At 37.0% G+C, this 26,809-nt stretch overlaps 5 protein-coding genes across 5 annotated transcripts; 2 read left to right on the top strand and 3 right to left on the bottom strand.

Moving 5' to 3' along the window:
• The first annotated feature begins 1,224 nt into the window (after nucleotides 1-1,224).
• Nucleotides 1,225-2,930, top strand: LOC117908652. Its single transcript, XM_034822318.1, has one exon. It carries the CDS (start codon nucleotides 1,261-1,263, stop codon nucleotides 2,647-2,649), a length of 1,389 nt encoding a protein of 462 aa, XP_034678209.1. The 5' UTR covers nucleotides 1,225-1,260; the 3' UTR covers nucleotides 2,650-2,930.
• A 1,003-nt stretch (nucleotides 2,931-3,933) lies between these two features.
• LOC117908959 (CRS2-associated factor 2, mitochondrial) lies at nucleotides 3,934-6,490 on the top strand. The gene is made up of 5 exons (XM_034822821.1): nucleotides 3,934-4,505; nucleotides 5,139-5,266; nucleotides 5,369-5,594; nucleotides 5,713-5,840; nucleotides 5,937-6,490. Exons 1-5 carry the CDS (start codon nucleotides 4,001-4,003, stop codon nucleotides 6,027-6,029), a joined length of 1,080 nt encoding a protein of 359 aa, XP_034678712.1. The 5' UTR covers nucleotides 3,934-4,000; the 3' UTR covers nucleotides 6,030-6,490.
• Nucleotides 6,491-6,672: 182 nt separating this feature from the next.
• On the bottom strand, nucleotides 6,673-12,984 carry LOC117908957 (purple acid phosphatase 18). The gene is made up of 5 exons (XM_034822820.1): nucleotides 12,745-12,984; nucleotides 9,159-9,827; nucleotides 7,835-8,023; nucleotides 7,663-7,751; nucleotides 6,673-7,216 (listed from the first exon to the last, which is right to left on the bottom strand). Exons 1-5 carry the CDS (start codon nucleotides 12,874-12,876, stop codon nucleotides 6,997-6,999), a joined length of 1,299 nt encoding a protein of 432 aa, XP_034678711.1. The 5' UTR covers nucleotides 12,877-12,984; the 3' UTR covers nucleotides 6,673-6,996.
• A 2,476-nt stretch (nucleotides 12,985-15,460) lies between these two features.
• Nucleotides 15,461-19,914, bottom strand: LOC117908619 (probable disease resistance protein At4g27220). Its single transcript, XM_034822276.1, has 3 exons — nucleotides 16,301-19,914; nucleotides 16,107-16,189; nucleotides 15,461-15,787 (listed from the first exon to the last, which is right to left on the bottom strand). The coding sequence occupies exons 1-2, from the start codon at nucleotides 19,712-19,714 to the stop codon at nucleotides 16,136-16,138; spliced, it is 3,468 nt and encodes a 1,155-aa protein (XP_034678167.1). The 5' UTR covers nucleotides 19,715-19,914; the 3' UTR covers nucleotides 15,461-15,787; nucleotides 16,107-16,135.
• Nucleotides 19,915-21,839: 1,925 nt separating this feature from the next.
• Nucleotides 21,840-26,419, bottom strand: LOC117908595 (probable disease resistance protein At4g27220). The gene is made up of 2 exons (XM_034822247.1): nucleotides 22,466-26,419; nucleotides 21,840-22,346 (listed from the first exon to the last, which is right to left on the bottom strand). Exons 1-2 carry the CDS (start codon nucleotides 25,865-25,867, stop codon nucleotides 22,317-22,319), a joined length of 3,432 nt encoding a protein of 1,143 aa, XP_034678138.1. The 5' UTR covers nucleotides 25,868-26,419; the 3' UTR covers nucleotides 21,840-22,316.
• Between the last annotated feature and the right edge of the window lie 390 nt (nucleotides 26,420-26,809).

Genomic DNA, 26,809 nt, shown 5'->3' on the forward strand with positions numbered 1-26,809 from the left:
TCTCATTTCTTCTTTACGAATCAAAGATCTTTAAATGGAATCTAAAAAAAGTTTTAACCTCGTGACTTAAAGTAAAGTAAAAGCAACTTCCCAACCACAAACGTAAATTGCTTCCCCTAATTAATCAAGTTACAAATCATGAAGTAGTCTTTTCCAATAATCTAATCACCTCATTACTCTTGTTGGGGGTAAAGAAGGACATGGTTGAGCAAATAGTAAAACACAATCATCTCTCAAGAAACATTTTCAAACCATATGCATCGACACAACTAATGAGACAATAAATCTGACATCATACTTACATTTGTATCATGTGTATTTCCACAAGGAACTTTTGTAACGTTGAAGCTACATCATTCATGATTATTGAAGCATATTCGATTAAAATGTAAGTTACGAGATTATTTACGGTTGTTAAAGCAACTTGAAAAATACAATCAAGGACGGTATATTAATCAATGTGTTTTTTTCATAAGCTTGAACTCATAGTAGGACCAACAAATGACCGCCATACATCATGTAACATGCATTTAAACAAGTTACCTCTACAAAAATATATATGACTAAAAGTGCGACCACTAAAGAAAACTGTTTTCCTAAAAACACTTTTAGTAGAAACACTATAAAACACATTCTTAATAATTATGTAGAGATCACATCAAGTAATTCTATAAATTTTTAGAAGTGATTTTAAAAAATTTATCAAATATTTAATGTTAGTAAGAAAGCCCTTCTCAACATTAACAACTGTTTTTACCTTATTTGAGAATCACTTACAAATGGACTTAAACCACCTCATATAATCTAATATTTTACCAATTATTATTATTATTTTTAAATATATATATATAAGAAAAATATTTTTTAAAAAATAAAATTGAGGAAAATAAAAATATATTTAAAGTTAATGAATTATTTTTATATATTACTTTAAACTCATTTTATTTATTTTACATCTTCTATTTATAAATATTAAATAATTTATAAATTTCTAATTAATTTTATTATTTTTTTTTATTATAAAACAAAATATGAGAAAATCATTCTTCTTAATTAATATATATATATATAAATTATCTTCTTTAAAAAGTTTGATAAAACTTTATACTTTTAGTTAATGATTTAAATTAATTTTAAGAAACGATGTCGTTTCAAACAACAAACGTCCCGAACGACGCCGTTAGGTCCCTACACATGTCGTCTTCCACACCACTACCAGCTAGGTTTTACACAAAACCAGGATTTTCGATCCACAGTCCGATGCCATATCCACCCAATGCTGGTTCCCATTCGGTCCCGAATCGGATCAATTCCCGGTTAAACCCGATTTACTCCATTCTCAATGCTGTACGTTCCGAAATTCACACCCTCTCTCAAACCTCTCAAACCCTAGCCCTACAAATGGCAACTCAGACCAATTCCAAGAGACCCATTTGCCCATCGTGTTCCAAACCCGCCCGGACCTGTCTCTGCTCTCGGATCCCGATTCGGGGTCTTGAGAATAAGGTGGGTGTTACCATTCTTCAACACAGTTTAGAAAGAAAGCATCCTCTTAATTCCACAAGAATTGCAACCCTAGGGCTGAAGAACCTCACTGTAGCGTCTGTTTCTGATGTCAATTTCGAAGCCCAGTTCGAAATCCGGTTGCTGGAATTGGGTTTGGGTCGGAATGGTTTGGATTTTGATCAAGGTTCGGGGTATAGAGAAACCCTAAAACTAGGTTTTGAGAATGTTAATGGAGTCAATTCATTAGAGAAAAGGCCTCAGGTTGTTGACACCAGTGTGGAATGGAGCCTGGAAATGGATCATAAAGGTGTTTTGAACGGTGAAAATCCCCGGGAAAACAGGGAATTCATGCAGAATTCAAGCTTATCATTGTCCAGTGATGCCTCGGTTGCAGAGACAGACCATGAATTTACTGTCAAGGAATACATTGGGGGAAAGAGACGAGCCAATCTGGATGTGGGTCTGGATGATAAGACTGAAGTTAGCCATGAGAACAAGCTTTTGAAATTGGATTGTAATCCAATTGAGACTGTTGCCAGAGAGAAGGAAGACTGTGTCATCACTGCAACCATTGGCAAATATGGCTTCATCAGCTCTCTCACCCATATTTGGATGTCCCAAACTCATTTACAGAACCCCAATTTTGATCACATTTTGGCCTCTCCAGTGGCCCTTGATGATCTAGCAAAAGGGTTTGTTGTAAAAAAGCTGCAGAAGAGGCAAGTGAGTGAGGGACAAGAATTTGAAGAGTATGAAGAGTTTGAAATTGCTGTTCCTCCTGGAAGTGTACTACTCTTCCCAAGCGAAAAATCAGTTGCAGTGGAGGAAATTGATTTTGAGGTGAAGAACCTGATAGTGTTGGATGGGACATGGGCTAAAGCAAAGAGAATGTACAATGAGAACCCCTGGTTGAAGCTCTTGCCACATTTGAAGTTGGAGGTGGAGAAGATGAGCTTGTATAGCGAAGTGAGGCATCAGCCAAAGGCTGGATACCTGTCCACCATTGAGAGCATCGTGTATTCGCTCAAGGCAGTGGGCGATAATCCTGAGGGGTTAGACGGTCTCTTAGATGTTTTCGAGTCCATGGTTGGAGATCAAAGGCAGTGCAAAGATGAGAGATTGAGCAGAGCATCTCTACTGTAACCCTTGTATGCCTTTCTGACTTTCAACTGTATTTTATCAATCTGCTTATGCATCAATTCAAAAATATGGTGCAGTAGCCCAGGCTCTACCATTCTTCAGCCCCCATCCACCCCCATTGCAAGGACAATAGTGGTGGGGGGACAAAGATTGAAAAGGAGGGTTCTTTTGGTCATTTCATATTTTTTTTTTTTAAATGAAAAAAATGTGTACATGTAGAGAGATTGGAAGATGGATGCATTTTAACAGCCAAGTTTACGTAAAAAGAATTCATGTTTGCATCCCATTAATCACTTCACATATTCACTTTAAAATATCAATTTTATTAACAAAAACTAACTTAAGCTTCGATTGGACGCACTTGAAAAACAATTTCTTTGTCCTCAATGCCCCCTAATTTTCAGGAATTAGTCACTTCAACAGAATTGTTATATAGGTGTTCAAAGTACGAACGAGTTGGATGGTTGTTGTCTCAACCATTTTCTTAATCTTGATCCCAATAAGGAAAATGGGTAATTTATAACAAAGTTTTCGTATTGTTGATTCCTAAGTGTAGTGCTTCTTCCCCTACGTCAACTATTGGTACGAGTGACGTAGGATTGACCTCAAATATAGAACATATAGGTACAATCTTATAGCAGGAACATTCATTGTTCTCTTAGAGGAAGTTCTGTGAACTAACAATACTCATTGTAAGAAATTTAATATACCTACTTATTTTCTCAATTTTTTCCTTCTCAACAACAATCCTTTTAGGAAAACTTATTTGTTAACCAAAAGTATTAGAGATAAGTTTAAAATTAATTCCTACGTTTTTTTATGTATATTTTTAATCCACACATTAATATTAAACTTCTTTGTGAAAAAAAGTAATTGAGATAAGTTCAAATCTAATTGCAACCTTTTTTTATACATTTTTTTTAGTTCACGTGAATAAATTTATGTAAATTTTATTAGTAAAAAAAAAGGCATTAAAAGAATGTTCAAAACGCTCTTAAGAATGTTTTAAAGTAAAATTTTAAACAACAGTATTTTGATTATTTCATTAAAATTATATTTGGTAGTAATTTTAAGAAACTTTTTAATTTGATAATGATTTTTTTAAAAAAAATTATAACATTTTTAATTTATTATTCAAGTGTGAGAATATTTAGAAACGTTTTTTAAAATTATTGTTAAGTCAAAAATGTTAAAAATTCTTCATAAAATCACTATAAGTTGAAAAGTGTCTTTTATCATAAAAAAATATATATATACAAGTGATTAATTACTAAATTACAATTGTGCCCCGCCGGGAACTCACCTCCTCAGCCGACTCAGCTCACAACTCACCAGAGACTCGGTGCTTCTTCCAATGCTGAAGTTCTCCTCATGGCGTCGCCCACCTCACGAAACCCTGACCCTAACTTCACCAATTCTCTCCATCTTTCGCCTTCTTACCCAATCCCCACCTCTCCCTGACCACATCCACGACCCCCCATTCTCCCTTACCTCAAACCCAAAAGACAACGTCCAGAAGAAGAAGAAGAAGAAGAAGAAGGAGAATGGAGAATCGAAGAAAGGCCAAACCTTTCCTTTCAAGTCCGATCTTCCCTTCGATTTTCGATACTCCTACTCCGAGGCCAATCCTTCAGTCCACCCGATTGGATTTCGCGAACCGCCTCGGTTTTCTCCGTTCGGCCCTGCTCGGCTAGACCGGAAATGGACTGGAACTGCGGCCCCCGCCGAGGAGGTGGTTGATCCGGCGGTGGTGTCGGAGCAGCGGAAGGCGGTTCTTGGAGAGCCTCTATCCGAGGATGAAATTGCAGAACTTGTGGAGCGGTATAGGCACAGTGATTGCTCTCGCCAGATCAATCTAGGTAAATTTTTCGCTTGCTATTGCATTTCGCTGTTTGGTCGCCCAGAATATAGGTGGAGTTGCTTTGTGTTATTTTCTGATATGGTAGTTTTGGGGACGTGTTTCTTTTCCTGCATTTTCCTAGCATCCAAACTAGGTTTGTGTTTAATTAGATATCCAGAAGCTTTCCCTCCACCATATGAGAGCCTTGTTTGGCACAATAATAGCCTGTTGCTTGCTCAGTTAAAGAAAAACCCTTAAGTGAAGTTATGTTTTTCCCTGTTGTCGATGGTTCCAAAGAAGTTAGTTTGGAAGTTATTGTTTCCTGCATTTTCTGAGCAACCAAACAAGCTTTGTATTTTGCTCGATTTGCAGTAGTTTTTCCGTCACCACATTAAGCTCTTAATGGGTAAAACAGGAAACATTTCATTCCTTGAAGAATAAAAAACCCCAATGTAGTTACTTAAAGACATTTTTATTCTCCTGATCCCATTTCCCCACTTTTCTCTGTTGGAACTTTCACCATGTGACCATTAGAGACCGAGTAATCAATCTAATTTTTCTTGTTCATGCACTTGTGTATGGATTGATTGAGTTACAGTTCTATCAGTGTTTTTCATTATTGAATGACAAGCAATTTGTCATTCTATGTTAGGGAAAGGGGGAGTTACTCACAATATGTTGGATGACATTCACAACCACTGGAAGAGGGCAGAGGCTGTGAGAATCAAGTGTTTGGGGGTGCCAACTCTTGACATGGAAAATGTTTGTTTCCACCTTGAGGTACAGACTCAACACGGCAACTCTCACAGTGGTAGAAAATTTGTATTTGCTCTTCTGGGTTTTCAAAGTTCATTTACTTATGCAGATTGTAGTGTTCTGCAGGACAAATGTGGTGGGAAGATTATATACAGGAACATAAATATCATTCTTTTATATCGGGGTCGGAACTATGATCCCAAGAACAGACCAGTTGTTCCTCTGATGCTGTGGAAGCCCTATGCACCCATTTATCCCAAGCTTGTGAAGCCTGTTGCTGATGGCCTAACATTTGAAGAGACCAAGGAAATGAGAAACAGAGGACTGAACTCGCCCCCTGTAATGAAACTCAGTAAGCGAACTCATTTTTGAAGCTTAAGATAAACTGCTTTTTCCCTATTGGAATCAGTTGTGTGGATGATGATTTGCATTGACATTGATGCTGGTTGGTGAAAATTCTCATTCTGCAGCCAAAAATGGTGTCTATGTGAATGTAGTGGAGAGAGTGAGGGAGGCATTCAGGAGTGAGGAGGTTGTGAGACTAGATTGTACTCATGTGGGCAGCAGTGACTGCAAAAGGATCGGTGTGAAGTTGAGGGTATGAATATTATCTATTCTTTTATTATTTTAGGCTAAAATTTGGCTTCTGGTCCCAAGCTGTTGTGCTTATGCATCTATTTTGTCCAATCTGTAGGATTTGGTACCTTGTGTCCCTATTTTGTTCAAGGATGAGCAGATTATACTATGGAAGGGGAAGAATGGTGAGGAACATGACTCTCAACACTGATGGAACTAACGAGTTCTTAAATGGTAAATGAGAATCATTTCTGAGGCAGTTCTAGAACTGAAAGACAGGCACAGAACTTGGCATTCTTCTAGTCAGCTCTTGCATATTCAGTGAATTCATTTGTCTTCTCGACATACTCAGCAGGTCAAGAGAGCAAGCACGTTTACACGGTTAGATGTGCAGGTCTTCTGGAATATGTCGCTGGATTTGTCCTATTTGCACGATTTGAAGATCAAACCAAAGAAATTAGTGCATCAATTCTAGACCCCATGGTTTTGAATAAGCATGCAAAGCCAACAAATTTGTGAGCGCAGCATGGCCAGTATGTTGGCCTGAATTAGATGAATGAAGATGTAAAACCTGATCACCAACGAATGTAAACCCTACTGGTCATTTTTCTAACTACTTGTTTTGACAGTTCAATTTGAATTCAATTGGATGATGAAAATTTTTGAATCCTATACTTGGTATAGATCACTTGGCTAGCACATTGATATTGAACCCTAAATAGTCACTTTTCAACTGGTGGACAATGTGAATACAATGCTGCAGAGTGCAAATAACTTGCTCTCAAGACACCGTTCAAAGCTCTAAGGAATCCTCAAGAAGAAAACCTCTTCTTCACTCAGAATAAGTAACAGGCTACTGAACCCAAATTTGATATCAAGCTAATTCAAAATTTACCTATAAGTTCAAGTTGCAAGCTGAATCCAACAAAACAAGCCAGGTGGCGGGCTGAACATGATCAAGGCTATCCTCTGCCCTCCAAATACACAAGAATTAAGCAGGCTATAGTTTAGACAGCTCAACTTATGTCGGTATCTTGCACACATCTAGGGGCAAATACAGCCAATTCAAGCAGCAACTACTAATATACAACAACTATTATCGTTCAACCATTAGTATTGACAGCACTCCTTATGGCTACTTTCTTCCAAACTTGTAACCTTATAGATATCACCAGTTCTTAAGGTTCCATGAGTATTTTCCTTTGTCCATGCCCGTTCCCAGCATGACATCCTGAACCGACCAAGGAGGTTATCCAGACCTCATCAGACCGCACTGGCTCATCATCATCGTTCCTGTGCCAGCTCCAGAAGGCATGGGTCGAATTCACTATCTTGAGTTCGCCATGACCGAAACTTGCTTCACGGAAGACTGACCACTCTGGCTGTGGATCATTATACCTGTAAATCAGTTTTAAACACATATTACATTACTTGCAGTTTAGCTGCAGCAAAACAGTTAGAAGAGAGAACCCACATAGACTTGCAAAAATTTAGCTTCTAAATTTATAATACTTCCATTTACTGAAACCTTATGATCAAACAAAACCAAATGGGAAAAAAAACTTGAGATTCTCAGCGTTCCATGAAATGGTGAAGGGGGTGCACACTCTTAAAATAAAGCATTGAAAAGTTAGTAATAATTTTTTGACCTTTTTAGATGGATTTTGGGCTTAACTAATGGCCCAGAATTGTTGTCGGGAAAAAACACATGCAAGACAACATCCACAAGCAAGAGAATTTCTTTCATTGAACATCATAAAAGAGTTGAACAATTCATATAATTTTCTTTCATTTGGTCTTTTTTTTTTCAAGTTGACAATAAGAAAGCTAGGGAGAGGACATACCTAGTAGCTAAGCCTTCCCTATTTCCTCCATCACCAATTGTTATGTGGATAGGACCACAAGGATCTGACTTTCCATTGTAGACACGTTTCTGTCAAAAATTGAACACATAATGTAAGGCAAATGCCATGAAAATTAAAGAGGAGAAGAAAAGATGAACCAGTTTGGCCATACTGAGCGCTCATAAGCATGCACATGGCCAGCGAACACTAAATCAACATTAGCAGCATAAAGCAATGGCTCCAAGGTTTCCATCATCCTGTCCCCTTCACCTTGATGAGCCTTGTTGCTGTTGTACCATGGAACATGGAATAGCACAAGTAGCCAGGGCGTCCTTTTTCGATCCACCCTTGAAAGATCAGTCTATAGATCAAGAATGAAAGGAAATGAGTAACAACACAGAAAAGATACAATGCTCCAATTCATAGTCAATTACAAACTTACAATATTCAATAAGATACAACATACATTTTTATGTAATACGATAAGTATCACTAAAATGTATTTAATCAAATGCGTGTCTTATAATACATTGTAATACACAATACATCGATACAAATGCCTCTAACTATTTGTAATAGTTTCTAAGAAAAATCACTTGAAAAAAAAAAAAAAAATCTTAAAAAAGTTATTCTATTAATTGTTTAAAAGGTACTTTAAGGTTAGAAATTGCAAACAAAGAAGTAAATATTCCTACATGAACATGTTATACACATGTTGTCAAAGACAAGCACAAAAAGTTAAAACTTAAGGTCAGATCTTGTTGGCTAGATATAGCATGAGATGGAATAAGAAATGTGATAACGTATCTTATCACATGGTTGGTTGGGGATGGGAAATAATTTATCTCATCACGTATTTTATCCTATATTCAACCAAACATGGGATAAGACAAGCGATGTAATAATTCATTCAACCTCTTTTTTATATCTCCTTTATATGGGATATAATAATCATAAGTTGAGATATGAGACATACATACCACATGGATAACTAATTTATTCATCTCATCCATTTTCCTTCATTTTTTTTTCAATTTTGTTTATATCACTCATTTAGCATAACAAAAATTTTGATTAAAAAAATTAATTTTTTAGTTTGAAAAAGAAAAGAAATAATAAAAAATTAGTGCATGATACAACCTAAAATATGAATATATAGTATTATTCAATATATACAAAATGCTTTGATATATTTAACAACCATGCTCCAATGAATAACTGAACTGCTCTTTATTCTAAGTCAGAGGGTGAGAAAGAGCACAAAAAATAAATAAAATAATATTTATGCGAGTCCATAGTCGACCATAGAAACAGGATGGACCCATTGAGCTAATAGCCAAATACTTGAATAGTGTTTCTTTTTTCAGTTAATACATTTATTCAATCAATTTATATACTGGCCCCATATATTAAAGACTGAATTGATCGATTTTTGCAATCCAAAGTAGCAGCAGCGAAAGAAGATTCTTATTTAAGTATGGAGAAAACACACTAACCTTTAGCCAGCTATATTGATTTGAGTTCAGATCACAAGCAGCATATGAACCAAGCATGACAACATGCACCCCTGCAACTTCAAAAGAATAATATAGATTTGAGGGAGATCCACTCTCTTGATATGGCATAGTCCATCTAGAATTATAGGATTCAAAACCATCCTTAAAAAATGGAATGTTCTCCTGTTCATGGTTTCCTTCTGTTACCATCCACGGCCTTGCACTTGCAAGTGGCTGCACTAGCTCACCAAATGTGTCCCACCGACGCTGCAAGTAATCTGCATATGAAAGGTCTCCAGGAAGCAGATGCACGTCATAGTTGCATCCATCTATGTGATCTAGTGTTGACTTCGTCCAGCCAGTCTGACCCAGATCAGCAGCCACAGCAAAAGTAATTGGGAACTGAGCTGGAGGGGTCTTGAGCTGGAATTCAGGACCTTGTCCTCCACATCGATAGTAGTAAATAGTGTCATGTTCCAGAGGCCCAATGACAGTGTGGTGTATCTTTCCCGAGCTATAGAACAAATAACTATAGGAGGTGCTTCCACCTAGAGTTATGGATGTGTATTTCCCCGGTGATGTTCCATATTGAACAATTGAAGGGGCATATTCATCATCAGTGATCCATGTGATTCGCATGTGCTTCTCACTTGACAAAGAAATGTGCACCTGCAATAGCAATTTTTTGCAGCACGGTTAATAGACCAGTCTCCAAATTAAAATTGCCAAAAATAAAATAAAATTGTGCACATAGAAGACAGTTAAATCAATTGCAATCAAACGAATATTCATACCAGTTGAATTGACAACATTCATGATATGAGGGAACTAAGGATTCTTAATCCGCATTATGACACTACATATACAGATTAATCCAATGTATCATGGTTTGTTAGAAGTAAAGCGCCCCTGCCATGATTTTCGCACTACCATGTTTTGTAAGCACCAATGATATATGCACTAGACAGTTGTGGTGGTGCAGACTGTAGCTTCAAAAATCTAGATTGGGTTTGTTCTTGGACATAGCAGGCTCAAATTTGCTTTAATTTCAGCCCATTACCTTACAATTTATTCTCACTAAGTTAAAGCTTTTTTATAACTTATAAATAGAAATAAAGCCCTCAGGACCTGCCTCAAGTGGCCAGTTGGGGTGGGGATTTGGGAGGTTCCGAGTTTGACTCCCACGGGAAAATTTGTTACCCATAAGAAAAACATATAAATGGAAATAAATTTGTATTCCAAAACTCAGAATGAAGTAAAGGAGTTTGAACTATAATACTGAGAGACAAATGTGGTATCCAAGACAAGGAGTTTGAACTAGACGATAGATTCAAGATTTCCCTACACTAATGATACTGGACCTCCATCTTAAGTGCATTCTCATAGTTGCTTTCAAAATTTATGTAAATCATTCATAAACCATAGCAGTCCATTTCTAGGATCAAAACCAAGAAATAGAGAAAATAGACACTGGAGGGAACCTCAATGCATTATTAGGAATTAAGAATTGCAGAGTGTAACACAAGTGAACCTTCATTTTCAACTCCATCTTTGTTTGATATTAAAAAAAAAAAAAAAATAGAAACCAGAAATAATTCTAATAATTCACATTTTTCCCTACACTAGTAAAATACCAAAAGAGTGATAGTTTGATGGAAAGAGAATCCGTAACGCTCCAAAATCATGAAAATGGCTTTTATCATTTTGGGAAGCTGCTGGGAAATTGACTGCTTGTGCCACCATGCATAGCTCATTCATATCATATTACATAAATACTTTGATACAATATCATATTAATACTAGAGATAATAAGCTATACATCTAATCTAATTCTAATATAGCCAATTTACAATGAGAATAGCATGCTAATATTAGAAATAGGAAGCTACCCATCTAATCAAATTCAGACATGGCCAATAAAATAGTAACCCCTGGTTTTAAACTCAGTTTCTTTTTGGTATTAAAAGAATAGAAACCGGGATGGTTCTAATAATTCACACTATGCCTAAATTGATAAAACACCAAATATTGATACTTCGATAAAACAAATTTTATATCACAACAAAATCATGAAAATAGCATACTAATGTTAGAAATGGGACACTACACATCTAATCAAATTCAAAGATAGCCAATAAGATAGAAACCCTTTATTTTCAACTTGGTCTTCTGTTTCGTATTAAAAAAATAAAAATCAGAAATGATTTTAATAATTCAAGTTATCCATATCAGTATACACCAAGAATTGGTACTTCAATGAAAACAAATTTTATAACATTCCAAAACGATGGAGATTGCTTTAAAATTTTGGGAACCTGCTGGGAAAATGACTAGTTGTGTTGCTGTGCACGCCTCACTCATCTTGTATTACATAAATACTTCGATAGAATAATATATATGAGAATAGGAGGCTATACATATAATCAAATTCACATACAGTCAATATCCAGTAAAATAGAAATACTAATATTAGAAATAGGACGCTATACATCTACGTAAATTCAAATATAGCCAATAAAATAGGAACGTTTTCTTTTCGACTAAGTCTCCACTTGGTATTCACACAAAAAAGAGGGGGTATGCCCCACCTTGGTAAAAGACCAAAACTTGATACTTCCATGAAAACAAATTCTATAATACTCCAAAATAATGGAAAATGGCTTTATAGTTTTGGGAAGCTGCTGGGAAATTGACTGGATGTGCCAATGTGCACACCTTCCTCATTACATATTATGTAAATACTTCAATAAAATAGTTTACTCGTATTATAAATAGGACACTACCCATCTAATCAAAATCCGACGTGGATGGCCAATATACGACAAAATAGCAGACTAGTATTAGAAATATGAGGCTGCACATCTGATCAAATTCAAACATAAATAATATACTCGAGAATAGAATTCAAGTCGAACACAAAGCGCCACCAACTTAAACATGCAGCAGAGAATTTTCCAAGCATATCAAATTTAAATTCAACTCCAAATCCACTACCATATAAATGTAGAATTATTCATAAAAAAAAACCATATCAATGTAGAACAACTGCAATGAGCATTAACACACACCATTTCCATTTCCAAAATCCCAATTCCACACAAACGAATGCTATGGAAACAGACCAGAACTAAAACACACCAGTTCCTCCTTTCGAAATGTTCACTGTTTGGTTGCCCAGAAAATGCAGGAAAATAACAGAAAGCAACCTTTTGAGCCAGAAGACAAAACCTCCGCCCAAAAGAGCCTAACAAAACTATTAACCTTCCTCAAACTGTGCTCCCCATATATTAAATTAAAAAAAAAAAAGAAAAAAAAAAAGAAAAAGCAAATTAAATTTTCTTGTCTTTTCCTTTCTTACACTTTCCCTGAAACCAAACAACTGCACCATCCAAAACAAAAATTATCCTCTTTAACGCAAAAAAGCAAGAAACCCAACACAATTCAGAGAATATGACATCATAGAAAAACCCAACACTGGATTGAGAAACAAAGTCAAGAGTCAAAATTTTCCCGGAAAATTATGAGATGGATCATGGATGAGAAGATTATAACCTAGAAACTGAAGAGAGATTAGAGATAAAGTGACCTGTTGGGGAAGAGAAGGAGTCTTCGGCTTCCATGGAAAATGCAAAGCTTTTCTGGGCTTTGGACGAACGTAATCGGCTGTCACACTTACAGAGATCACCAAAATCAGTATTAATATCAACTTTGGTTCCATTACTTACCTTCCAAAATCTGCAACACGGGAGGAAGCCCTCGCAGCCTTAGCTACGCATTCATCCCTTTTAAGGATTTCTATTCTCGAGGAAAATGACAGATTCACCTGGGTGGGTGCTGTTTGGCAAACCAGAAAATCGGACCACATGATGTGATTTAATAAACAAATAATAATAATAATAATAATATCAATATAGTATAATTATTTATAATATTAAAAGTATTTATGCATGTGAATTTTACGTTAAAATAAAATATATAAAATCGTAAAAAAAAATTGCCAAAAAGTCTCGTGAACGTAAATAAAAATGCATCGATTGTCCTATGTTGAATAAAATCATAAAAATAATTATTTATAAAATTAACGATATTTATGTATTTATATTTTATAAAAATCTAAAAAGTTATTTATTTTAAATAAAAATAATTAATTTAATTAAGCGAGTTTTTGGATTTAGAATAAAAGGAAAACCTAAACAAATCTATCCTCTCCTTTTCCATAAAGGATAAAAATGTTTTGTAGCATAGAATTAAATGATTACCCTATTCCTAAGCAAGAAATTGAAAAAAGAGAAAGGTGTTTGGTAGGGTAGAAAAAGAAGGTCAAAGTTCACATTAGTTGTACCCAATTTACACAAAAAGCATAAAAGGTTGTTAGGGTTTACAATCTTCTATGAATCATGGAATTTGGTAAAGTTTGTCGGCTTATAGAATCATGAATCAAGGTGGGGAATTTTGGCACCTTTAAACAATTTGGTCATAGTTGGCATTTCATCATTTCTTCAATAAATGATACACTACAAATCTTTTTGTTGTGATCCTTGAAATGGATAATCATGTTACAAAGTTTACGTGTAATATCGTAGAGACAAGGTTGGATGGAATAAAATCAAATTTATTGATTCGCATATTCTCGGATTAAAAGATAATATGGCCACCTCTGAAAATAACTTGATCATATTTTAGACGTAATTTAAATCTTATTTTAGAGTTTTCGAAATGTTAAAATAAGTAGTCTATTCTCAAATCTAAGTTTTTAAGAATATTCGTATAAAAACTCTATCAACCGCTATTTTGTTGGGTTCTGAGCAAATGCGAAGACAACTTCTTTTGCTCAAACAATTGCGGGTCAAGAAGAGGTTGATGACCATCGTTTTAAGTATTCATCATGTTCTACCTCTAATAAGATGAGTTTACCAGTTAAGGCCATCGTTTTAACAATTGCGGGTCAAGGAGGGGTTGATGGTCATCGTTTTAAGTACTCATCATGTTCCACCTCTAATAAGATGAGTTTACCGGTTAAGGCCAACTTCATAATTTTTTCTTCTTTTAAATTTAGAGTGGAAGGATGTTGGTTTGGAGCACTCATCCTATTCTATCTCTAATAGAATAGGTTTAAGAGAAGTATTAACAGGTTATAGGTGAATTTGAAATTTTTTTTAAAAAGCCTAGAGTTTAAAATCGAATATTACCTTGTCTCATCCTTCATACTCAAATTATACATATAATTAAATAAGAATAATTTACTATTCAATTTTTCCTTTTTTTTAATACATATAAAATAAAATAAAATTTCATAAAATTAAACCTAAGTAATAAAAATTATAATATTTATTTATTGATAAATCATATTTATTTTTTATATAATTAAATAAAAATATATATTAAGCAAGTTGATATGTATGACATTTAATAAATATATATTAAAATATTTTGAAATCCATCTCGTGACACTTTATGTCACGGGCCATCACATGAAAATCTTATCTTAAAGATTTGACCTTAATTAACCTTATAAAATCTTTTGAAATTAGATGATGAAGCCCCGCTATGAGCCATGGAATGAATGAATTAAGGCCCTGAGATGGGTGCGGCGTGTGGGATGAATCAAACCACATTCCGTCCGGATGGTTAAACCCCGGGATGAGTGTTACATCAAACCACATGAAAAAGAATTTTCAGATGAGATGGCCAAGTCCTTGATCATAACTGCCACAATGCAACAGGCTTTGAGCAAGGGAAGGTGAGGAGATGTCTCAGTTTATAGCTCAACTTAAAGACATTGAGAAGACCTCCTGATCCCCATCATTGATCAAAAACCAACTGGAGCAGGCCAAGGGACTGCTAGCCTTCTTAACCATCCATGACTAATTTGACAGTCGGAGATGGGTTGGCCAAACCAACCACCCAACTCTAATCGTTTTCTCTTGCGTTGAAGAGGAAGGCCACAACCAAGAGCAGTCCATCATGAAAGCTCTTGTACATATTTGAAAAAGGATCCAACAAGCTCTTATAGAGTCGGTAAAATAAGTGAAGAGAACAGCTTCATCAAAGAGAAATTAGACGTTTAATGATTCCTACATACCTCTGCCCATTAGGTGTTGGCACTTGGCATTAAGGAGCGGTAACTATAGCAGAAGACCAGTTTCAAGTTGTTGAAGCAGCAGCTAACAACATCAAAATATAGCAGTCATTTCCTCTAAAATTTCTCATCTGGCCTTGACATGTGAGATGAGAATCAAGCTGAATTATGATTTAATAAAGGAAAACCAAAATAGAAAAGCGTTGCTTATAAGAGTATCAGATGAGAAATTTGTCCGCTTAGTTGAATTATTACAGAAGGTTATGAAGGATTAAACACACAACCAAACCAAAAAAGAGAAAATTAACCAAAGATTATTGTTGACCGCATACTTTCAAATGCCAAAGCACTTGACAGCCAGTTGGCAAACACATTACAAACACACACACCTGAATGCAACACAGCAAATCACCAGTACAAACAGAGCATAGCAGAGAAAGGAAGCCCATACTGTGGAAGATAATGGCCCTTGCTGCCCCTTCAGAATTGCATATAACATTACTGGTTCCCATAAGCAGCAAGATTGATACATAGATTATAAATACTTCAACTGCAATGCAGGAAAAGTGGAGCTTTGTGATTAAATGTGTATTAAAGTCACAATATGCATGCATTCTATTCTACATGATATATTGTTTTTCACTTGCTATGGCAAGGTAGAATGGATGGCTGCTAGATTGAGCATTCTAAGCCATCACCCTAGAAAAGGATGCCATCCCATAACTGGCCTTTAGCCCAGTGGTAGAGATCAAATTTTGAAACCAGCTAGCAGCTCCAGAAGTGGGGTGCAAATAGTGCAGTGACTCCATATATGCAAGAACTAAAGACTATTATGGAGAATGTACGTGAAAGAAAGAGAGAAACATCACCTTGTGTCATCTTATTGCAGTTTGGCCTTCTAGGAATCCACAACAATCTCACTTGGGGTAGCTTTCACATCCAACTCCATTTCCTGCACATATATGTTTCAGCTACAATGACATTTCTGGGGAAGGAAAATATACTGCATCATAGAAATCCTAGTTTTCTTTACATGGACAGTTGGATGCATTTATTCACGTACCTTTCCTTTAAAGAGGTGATTGATGGCCATATTCAGATCAGTATGGTTGTCAATCATTTTACCATCAACCCGGATCTTCTTTAATTTAGGGGTGTGATTTACTACATCAGAAGCAGCTACAGCAAAAGTGGTCATTTTGGGGCATTTCTTCAGGACCATTTTTTCAAGTGATGGCCATTCAAATGGAATGTTCCCCATACAGAAGCTCTCGAGCACTGGTAGAGATTTTAGCTTCAGACTGCTTAACTGAGGGAGCACAATCTTGTCCACTCCTGATAATTCTCCTTCCTTACAGCTTACAATTTCCTTTAGTTCTTTACACCCACTTACTTTGACTTGTTTCAGTTGCAGAAGGCTTTGGGCAGTGCTAACTGAAAAGAGACTCTTCAATTTCTTGCAACCTTTTACTTTTAGAACTTTCAGCTTTGGGAGAGCGAGAAAAGGTTTCTCAACCTGAATGTTTGACAGTTCATGTTCCAACTCATCCTCGTCTGCTACAATTTGCTCCAGCTCTGTGCAGTCTAATATGTTGAAGTATTCCAGTTTGGACAAGCTCAGAGCCATGGAGGGTTGAAAGAGATTTCTTAATCTGTTACAGCTTTGAATTTCAAGAACTTCAAGGTTATGGAGACTTAAATGGGGATCGAACCCCTTCCATACATACCCCAGTTGAGGCAAGGCATTCAGTTGCAATACTCTTAAAGAAGAGAGTGGCATGACACATTCTTCCCCTATCAGAATGCCCCCAAGTTGAAATACCTCTTGCATTTCCTGACACCAACTGATTCTCACTCTTTCCACATTCTGTAACATTTGCAGCAGATCGGCTGGAAAGAGAGTGGACAATCTGTCACAGTGTTCCACGGTTAGGGCTCTTAATTTTCTGAAGGACCCCCTTGGAAGGATGCCAATGCAGACCACTCTCAGGCAACTGAGTTGGGTTAGATGCAATGTTTCCAAATTAGGGAATGCAACTACCTGAACTCCTTGCACCGTATTGGTGATACATTCAAACTCATGACAGTGCCTAACACTCAAAGACACCAATCCATTCAAACCCTCGGAACCCAAGTGGGGGAGAATATTGCGAGAACCTTCTTCCAAGCTGATCAAAGACAGATCCTCTGTTCTCTCAAACAATTCCTTAACCCCAACTGGTATGGGGCTATCAATGCCTTTAAGTTCCAGGGTTCTTGAAGTTGGATAATCATATTTCAACTTCTTTGTGAATATTGTGAAAGATAACTTGGAGCCTATGTATATTTGAAACCGCGACAAAGTTGGCAATAGGAAGTCTTTTGGAAGACACTTGGAACTGAATATCTCAACATGCAAAATGGTCAAGTAGGGTAGTGATTTAAGCTCAGTTAAGCACACATTCCTTCTCTCCTTGGTTGCTCCACAAACATCCCATTGTTGAAAGCTTCCTCTCATGTATAGTTCTTCCAATCCTGATAGACCTGATATCAAGTTTGGTGGAATTTTCTTTAGTGATCGACAGTAGGTAAGATCCAACAACCTTAGACTCTTCAGTTCTCCAATTTCCTTCGGCAACTCTTTGATACATGAAGCAAAAAGGCTAAGGATCTCAAGTTTCTTTAGCTTTCCAAGTATAGATATGTCACCTAACTTACGATGATGAAGGTGAAGCATCCTGAGGTCTGCAAGGAGTTGGATTGATGTTGGTAGTGGTGTGACATGAAGAGAATGATTGTAAAATATTTCACGAACTCCACCTACATCCAGAACCCTAAGTGCTTTCATCCCCTCAAAGAACGCATCAGGAAAAAATTTTAAGCCCTGGTTGCTCCCCAGCAATAAAGTATGAAGTCTAGGACATTCCAACCCAACAGGAAGACTAGAAATGTAGTTGGCCATCAATGAGATCACTGCATAATGTTCAAACGTGTCTTTCTTTGGCCAATTCTTCAATCCATCCCCTGATTTTATCATGAATCGGTACTGGTCTGCACATGTGATTGATATGGCAAAGGCCCGGACAAGATCATGAATTTTCACACACCCTTGACATTTATCACTCTCCATTAATAGACTAGAGGATTTAAGGCCATTGATCAGTGTACGTACCCGTCTCCTTGCTTCATCTACTGTTGCAATGTCCTTAAAGCATCCCTGCCCCATTCCAAGCCTTGTTAAATACTCCACTTCAATATCACAATCTGCTGGAAATAGACAGCATAGCAAGAAGATCAAGGTGATTTCCTCTCCTCGGAGATGATCAAAACTGAGCTTCAGACAAGAAAAAATGTTTGCATCCATGTCTTGAATGTTCATAGGTTTATGCTCCTGAAGTTGCTTGGCTGCTTCTTGCCATCCATCTAGGTCTTTATCAATTAGAGCCTTTCCTACTGTTACAAGTGTTAGGGGCAATCCCCCACACTTCTTAGCAACTTCCATTGCCATGGCATTAACAGCAGGGGAATCAACAATCGCACCAGCATTTGATCTAAACAAGGCCCATGATTCTTGTTCATCTAAGATATGTAAAAGAAGCTTTGTCGCTTGGCCTCCCATTACATTACATACATGTTCAAGACGTGTAGTGAGAAGAATTTTGCATCCCTTGTGATCAACCCCATGGGGAATTCCTATGGCTGCCAAGTCAAGTATCTTCCAGACATCATCCAAGATTATTAGGATCCTCTTCTCCATCTTTAGTCTTTCACAAAGCTGACTTGCTCTTCCAGTTACTGTCTTTCTTTTGAATTCCAGACCCAATGTGTCTGCTATTTCTCCTTGAATCTTTATTAAGTCTGGAGCCTGAGAAACAACTGCAGTTACAACTTCATCAAAAAGCTTTTCTTCTTTGGTCTTCTTGCCAACTTCTTTCACCAAGGTTGTCTTGCCTATGCCTCCCATACCATATACACATACAGTATGGCTGTCATCACACTTCAATAATTCAATGATTTGATTCATGGTTGACTTTGTTGATTCAAAAGTCTGGAAATCTCCAGAGGGTAAGGACTCTATCCCTGGAGAAGGAGCAGGGTATGATACTTCACTAAAATTTCCATCTTCATGGAGCTCAGAAATGATGATAGACTTCCTAGACAGTTCCTTGCTTAACCAGCAACGAGAACTCCAATCAGGGCACCACCCATTAAAGCACCTCTTCTTTACATTGTCTTCCAACTTCCTTGCATCTTCAGTGACCTTTTCCACATTCGTTAGCCACTTCTCAGCCTCCAGTTTTATATGTTCCCCCTTTCTTTGTGCTGTATCAATGGATAGTTGTACCTTATATTTCACACTCTCTAACTTGTCAACTTGCTCCCTTAAGTCCTGAACATTTTTGTTGAACTGAACAAGATAATAAAGCTGACGTCCAATCGGTTCCAACAACCCCTCTCGAATCAGAGAGGCAACAGAGGTCACAATATCTTCAGCCATATACCTGTACTCCTTTCTTTCAGGTGGGGTTGAGAATGGACATGAAATATATCAAGCAAAACAACAATGCTGGGAAAGAAGAGAATGAGTGTATCAGGTTGCCTTTGCTATTTGAACATGGTGCAGTAATGACAAATCCTCTCCACTTTCAAGTTGAAGGTGAAGATGATACAGAGTAGAGGCCAACACCAGCAACAGCGAGAAAAGGCAGATACAGTGTACATTTCTTACTGAGATAAAAGTATCCTTTTTCAAGCCTCTGAGTAAAGGCATCTATAACTCCGATCTACCCCATCCAAACTAAAACAATTTCTTCTTTGACTCAAGACCATCATAAATTAGCCTTTAAGAAAACATACTAACATGCATCATCAGCCATTTTCAAAGCTTTATCACTTTATCTAAGATTCCATTTCCATTCCTTTCCCAACTTTATTATGGATAGAAAGCAACCATGTGAAATTCATTTTCAGCAATCAACTTTTATTAAAGTTACCCATCAAGAAAGGAAAAGGAAAAATTCAAAAGAAAAAAGTTGTAAGGAAACAAACACAAGTTCTGGGGCCCAAATGACAAATGGGTATCCTGAGTGGTAAACAAGGCAAGGACTGGCTTTTCTGGGAATGGGTGGGATTGGAAGGCTCTTCAGCCCTTTATAATTGATCTCTAAGTTAGCATGGTTGATCCTCCAGTGGCAACCTAATCCTTTGTCGAATTTTTAATTTAGAAATGGAACTTTTGTTCCACCCTTCAAACATCTACTCTAACAAACATGATGGTAAGTCTCATAAATTTAAATCAAATAAAAAGCATTTATAAATTAGTGGAGTCCATTCAGAAAGTTAGATCATCCCCAGTGATATTTCTCTTTATTAAGGCCTAGTTGAGCTATGTTAGCCATGCAGACATCAAAATTAGGATTGGCATCCACCATAGAACAGATGCACCCTTTGCTCTCTAGACAAAGATCGTATTCCTTCTTCTGACATCAAATACATTGGAGTTGGGTCATCCATCTTGTTAGGCTCCTTATGTAGTACACACATGTTTTCACCATGTACTGAGCAAAATTCTACAATCATTGTGACCAAAAGTGGAGGGGCTCTCCATGACCTCTTTTTTGAGTATTTTGCAAACATTATTTAGTCTTTTTCTCATGCTCAAGTTTAGCATAGACCGTGCATGCTCGTTGCAGTTTGATTTCCTTGCTAAATTGAAACCTACCATGTATTCAATTTGACCTTGAATCTCTTTCAACTCTAGCTCCTCTGAAAACTCCCATAATAGCCTGATCAAATAACTTCAATTCATGGACCTTTTTTTATGTACTTTTAACAAAGCAGTCTTGCCAACATCTCTCATACCATAAATTTCAATGCATTGCTCTGATCATCCTTGAATGTGTCTCTAGTCTGAGTGGAAGCTGGGATTCTGGCCTTCAGAGAAACCACAAAATCTCAGGACACCTTGTATTCAATTTGGTTGCATCTTCAAACTATCCTATATCTTCTGTGACTCCACCCATACTCAATAGACACCTTTGATCATCAATATCGATTTTTTCTTTTCTTGATTGAGGCCCATCCCACATCAATATGTTTAGTTTGGAAACGAAACTCCGCCCATACTCAATAGAATTTTTAATTTGGCAGCACCTTTTAACACTTTTTGTTTTTTCATGATCATCCTGTTTAGAGATTTTTACTCTGGCCTTTACTTTCTGAGCTTTCATAGCAGTTCGTTATGGGAAAAGTTCACTTCTTAGGGGTTTTTTATTTGAAGAACCTCATAGAAAGATTTGACAAAAAACAATCCCTTCTTATCATCTTTCCAAACCACCTTGTAGTTATCCTTCCTCCTAACCAAATTCCTGCTCAGCATGGAGAAAAAAGTCTCAACAATGTCCAACTCGCAATACATAGTTTGTTTACCTTGCAAATACAAATATAGGTTCTTATCAAAAAGAAAAAGAAATGTTGCAACAAACCCTAGAATCAAACCAACTGGATGACAGCAGCCTAAAAAGGGTTTCAGTTGAAATTTTGAAAAGAAGAAAATTGAAGTTCAGAAACTTACAGATGAATAGATACATACAAGATTATTAGGGACTGACATTTATTAAGCATGAATTTAAAGAGCTTGTTTTATGCATTGAATTTAAGCAATGATTCAGTACAAATATGAAAGAATTGTTCTCTTAGCATCATCGATTAGAAAAACTTCAGAATAAATAGAATCAACTAGGAACACAAACTCTAAAGGACACAAGAGAATTAATCTATTTAGAGTATAACAGAAAAAATATTACAAAGTGCACTGAACAATGATCGGCCAACTGTAATGAAGGAACTTCTCCACTTGAAACAAATTAATAAAGAAAGTTAGTACAAGCATAAAACAATGTGATGCTGCTGATGCACTGCAACCAAATGAATATGGACGAAACTAACAGAAAATTATTGTTAGTGGCAAGCTTCTAGGCTCCAGAGGGCTTAGCATTCCACAAGCGAACTCATCCCGAAAACACACCTGAATCACATTGTACTGTTTTCCTAGTGTGTTGGGTTTTTTTTGGAGCAATCTTCATCTTTCATACTTGGGTTCAATTTCTGAACAAACTCAAGCTCTGATCCTGCATAAAAAATTTGAACTTTATTGTTATCTAGGGGAAAATTTTAATAATGAAGAATATATTTTTCCTTTTGTGAGCTTGACCATGGATAATATATGCATCAAATTTGTAAAATGTACCTTTCCTTTGTATAGGTGCTTGATGGCCATATTCATATCATGGTTGTTGATCATTTGACCATCTACCTGCAATGACTTCAGTTTTGGCATGTTTTGCACTCCATCAGCAGCAGCTAAAGCAAAAGTTGTCATTCTGGGGCAAGTATCTACAACCACTTCTTCTAGTGATGGCCATTCAAATGGAAAATTTCCCTTACAGAAGCTCTCAAGGACCGGCAGAGCTTTAAGCTCCAAGTTGCTTAACTGAGGGAGCACAAACTTATCCACCGCTGCTGATATTTCTCCACACTCACAGCTTATAATTGCTTTCAATTCATTGCTTCCACTTACTTTGAGTTGTTTTAGTTGCAGAAAACTTTGTGCACTGCTAACTGAAAAGAGACTCTTCAATTTCTTGCAATCTTCTACCTCCAGAACTTTCAGTTTTGGAAGGTTGAGAGATTTCTTGTCTTCAACATTTGATACTTCTTGCTCTAGCCCATCCTCAGCTATAATTTGCTGCAACTCCATACAGTCTACTATTTTGAGGTACTCCAGTTTAAACAAACTCTGAGCAATAGAAGGCTGAAAGAGATTCCTCAATCTGTTACATCTTTCAATTTCAATAACTTCAAGATTATGGAGGCTTAAGTGCGCACCGAACCCCTTCCATAAATGCTCCAATTGAGGCAAGGTGTCCAATTTCAATTCTCTTAAAGAGAGTGGCAGAACATGTTCCTCTCCAACCAGAATCCCTTCAATTTGAAACACATCTTGCATTTCCTGACAACAAGTTATTTGCACTATTTCCAAATTCTGTAACAGTTGAAGCAGATCAGCTGGAAAGAGAGTAGACAATCCTCCACATTGTTCCACAGTCAGAACTCTCAGTTTTCTGAAAGACCCCATAGGAAGGGTGCCACTAGACAGTACCTTCATGCCACAAAGGTGGGTGAGATGTATTGTCTCGATATTGGGGAATGCAACTGGATGAACTCCTTGTGTCGTATCAATGATACATTCAAACTCATCACAGTTCCTCACACTCAGAGATGTCAATCCATTAAAGCCCCTTGAACCCAAGTTTGGGAGAATATTGCGAGAACCTTCTAACAAACTAATCAAAGATAGATCCTCTGTTCTCTCAAACAACATCTTAACCCCAATTGGTATGGGGCTATCAATACCTTTGAGTTCCAGGGCTTTAGATGTCGGATAATCATATTTTAACTTTCTTGTGAACGTTGCAAAAGATAACTTGGAACCGATGTATATCTGAAACCTTAACTGATTTGGAAATAAGAAACTATTTGGAATACATTTGGCATTGATTATCTCGACATGTAAAGTGGTCAAGTTGAGTAGTGAGTTAAGCTCAGATAGACTTGCACTGCTTCTTTCTATGGCTGTTCCACCAACATCCCATTGTTGAAAGCTTCCTCTCATGTATAGTTCTTCTAATGCTGACAGACTTGATATCAAGTTAGGTGGAATTTTCTTTAAAGATCGGCAGTAGGTAAGATCCAACAACTTCAGATTCTTCAGTTCTCCCATCTCCTTGGGCAACTCGCTGATATGTGAAGCAAAAAAGCTAAGGATCTCCAGCTTCTTCAGCTTTCCAAGTATAGATATATCACCTAACTTCCGATGATGGAGGTGAAGCATCCTGAGGTCAGTAAGGAGTTGGAGGGATGCTGGTAGTGGTGTGATGTGAAGAGAATACCTATAGAGCTTTTTACTAATTGCAGTTAAATCCAGAACCTTGAGTGCTTTCATTCCCTCAAAGAAAACATCCGGAAATATTTTTAAGCCACGGTTCCCACCCAACAATAAAGTATGCAGTTTTGGACATTCCAGACCAACTGGAAGACTAGAAATATTGTTCGCCATCAATGATATCAAAGTATAATGCTCAAAAGTACCTTTCTTTGGCCAGTTCTTCAAACCCACCCCAGCTTTCACCATGAAGGCATACTTTTCAGTGGATGTAATTGATATGGCAAAGACACGGACAAGGTCATGCATTTTCAGAGACCCTTTACTCTTATCGCCATCCATTAACAGACAAGAAGCTTTAAGTCCCTTGATCAGTGTTCGTACCCGCCTTCTTCCTTCTTCTACTGTCTCAACATCTTCAAGCAATCCTTGCCCCATTGCAAGCCTTGTCAAGTACTCCAGTTCAATGTTGCGATCTTCTGGAAATAGACAGCACAGTAAGAAGATTGACTTGATTTCCTCTCCTTGAAGATAGTCGAAACTAAGCTTAAGACACGAAAAAATGTCTGCATCCACATCTTGGATGTTCATAGGTTTACACTCCTTAAGTTGCTTGGCCGCTTCCTGCCATCCATCTATGTCTTTATCACTTAGAGCCCTTCCAACTGCTACAAGCGCTAGAGGTAAACCTCCGCACTTCTTTGCAATTTCTGTTGCCACAACATCGACAGCAGGGGAGTCAACAGTTGCACCAGCATTTGACCTAAACAAGGCCCATGATTCTTGTTCATTTAAGATATTTAGAAGAATCTTTGTTGCTTGGCTTCCCATCACATTGCATGTGTGTTCACGTCGTGTAGTGAGAAGAATTTTGCAGCCCCTGTGATCAACACCATGAGGAATTCCTATTGCCCCCAAGTCAAGTCTCTCCCAAACGTCATCCAAGATTACTAGGACCCTCTTCTCTGTCTTCAGTCTTTCACGAAGCCGACCCGCTCTTCCAATTTCTTTCTCCTCATGAAATTCCAGACCCAATGCATCTGCAATTTCATCTTGAATCTTTATCAGGTCCGGAGCCTGAGACACCACTGCAATTGCAACTTCATCAAAAAGCTTGTCTTTTTTCACTTTCGTTCCAACTTCTTTCACCAAGGTTGTCTTGCCAACACCTCCCATGCCATAAACACAGATGGTGCTGCATTCCTCACCCTTCAACAACTCGATGATTTGATTCATAGCTGAAACAGTGGTCTGAAAAGGACAGCAATCCCCTGTAGGTAAAGATTCTATCCCGGGAGAAGGTGCTGAATAAGAAACTTTACTGAATTTTCCTTCTTCTTGGAGCCTAGCAATTCTGAGCGTGGTCTTTTTCAGTTCCCTGCTTAACCAGTAACGAGAAGTCCAATCAGCACACCACCCATTTGAACTGATCTTCTTCACTTCATCTTCCAACTTCTCCACATCCCCAGCAACCTTTTCCACAACGGTCAACCACTTCTCAACCTCAGGCTCAATATTTTCTCCCTTCCTTTTAGCCACAACAAGGGAACGTTGCACCTTATCCTTCAACAGCTCTAGCTTCTCAACCTGCTTCCTGCATCTCTCAGCCTTGCTTCGGAAGCAAACAAGGTAACTGATTTGATATCCGATCGGTCTCACAACATATTTTTCAAAAATAGAGACAACGGTGCCGATCAACTCTGCCATTTTGTGACATACACTGGTTTTTCCCTTTTTTTCTTTTTTCTAGGTGGTGTGGGGAGAATGGACTTCAGATATGAATTAATAAATGAAAAAGGAAAGCAACAACACAGGGATAAAGCAACTACATTTATATGAAGAAGAGAGCGAGAGGGTTTCAGGCTACCTTTGGACTTCAAAGACCATTCCTCTCCGATTGAAGTTGGAAACAAGAAATTGTGTAGAGAAAAGCCACATGTTAGCATACACAGAAATGGCAGCTGTTAGCTGGGAGTAGGGAGTTTGATAAAAATAAAATAAAATAAAATAAACGTAATTTAAATTAAAATTGTCTCAAAAGACAACCTCCTATTTATGTCATGTCTCAAAAAATGTTGTAGAAGACAACTCCCTATTCATGTCCCAAAAGATAATGTCATAGATTTGGAAATAGTTTCGAATTGTCATATTTTAAAATATATTTTTAAAAATAAGTGTATTTCTTTAAAAATCCCCCAAACTGTTCAACTCGACTATATTTTTAGAAACTTGGTTACATTTGCGTTAAACTCGGGTTTATTAGATTGATCAAGTTGTAGAGGTCAAATTGGATAAGATTAGGTCAGACTAAACTATGCAAGGTTTTTTCAATACATTTGATATCAAATTTAAAAAATAAATATGACAAAAATTCAAAATAATAAATGACTCCAATAGAGAAAAGGATAAGGTTGCTCTACGGTACCCATTCTTTATTTTGGGGTACCTACGACCCAATAAAAAGATGACATGTGTAATTTGAATGTTTAAAGATTACATATCCTTCCTTCTTGAATTTTTCAACAACTAATTTGAATGTTGGTTTAAAGATTACATGATTTTTTCTTCTTTACTAAGCTCTAGATGGAGTCGAATTTTTTAATCCACAAAAAGAAAAAAAATAAAAAAAATACCCTTAAGAAGAAAAGG

The sequence above is a fragment of the Vitis riparia genome, chromosome 19, assembly GCF_004353265.1.
Source record: "Vitis riparia cultivar Riparia Gloire de Montpellier isolate 1030 chromosome 19, EGFV_Vit.rip_1.0, whole genome shotgun sequence".
NCBI classification, from domain to species: domain Eukaryota; kingdom Viridiplantae; phylum Streptophyta; class Magnoliopsida; order Vitales; family Vitaceae; genus Vitis; species Vitis riparia.

Bases quoted from the DNA above. Each gene is read 5' to 3' on its own strand.
- LOC117908652 (XM_034822318.1), top strand. From the start codon at position 1,261: ATGCCATATCCACCCAATGCTGGTTCCCATTCGGTCCCGAATCGGATC.
- LOC117908959 (XM_034822821.1), top strand. From the start codon at position 4,001: ATGCTGAAGTTCTCCTCATGGCGTCGCCCACCTCACGAAACCCTGACC. The intron at 5,267-5,368 runs GTACAGACTCAA...AGTGTTCTGCAG, and splicing joins ATGTTTGTTTCCACCTTGAG to GACAAATGTGGTGGGAAGAT. The intron at 5,841-5,936 runs GTATGAATATTA...TCCAATCTGTAG, and splicing joins GGATCGGTGTGAAGTTGAGG to GATTTGGTACCTTGTGTCCC.
- LOC117908957 (XM_034822820.1), bottom strand. From the start codon at position 12,876: ATGGAACCAAAGTTGATATTAATACTGATTTTGGTGATCTCTGTAAGT. The intron at 8,024-9,158 runs GTTAGTGTGTTT...CTTGATCTATAG, and splicing joins ATCAATATAGCTGGCTAAAG to ACTGATCTTTCAAGGGTGGA. The intron at 7,217-7,662 runs GTATGTCCTCTC...ACTGATTTACAG, and splicing joins AGGGAAGGCTTAGCTACTAG to GTATAATGATCCACAGCCAG.
- LOC117908619 (XM_034822276.1), bottom strand. From the start codon at position 19,714: ATGGCTGAAGATATTGTGACCTCTGTTGCCTCTCTGATTCGAGAGGGG. The intron at 16,190-16,300 runs GTACGTGAATAA...ATATATGTGCAG, and splicing joins ATCACCTCTTTAAAGGAAAG to GAAATGGAGTTGGATGTGAA.
- LOC117908595 (XM_034822247.1), bottom strand. From the start codon at position 25,867: ATGGCAGAGTTGATCGGCACCGTTGTCTCTATTTTTGAAAAATATGTT. The intron at 22,347-22,465 runs GTACATTTTACA...TTTTTTATGCAG, and splicing joins AGCACCTATACAAAGGAAAG to GATCAGAGCTTGAGTTTGTT.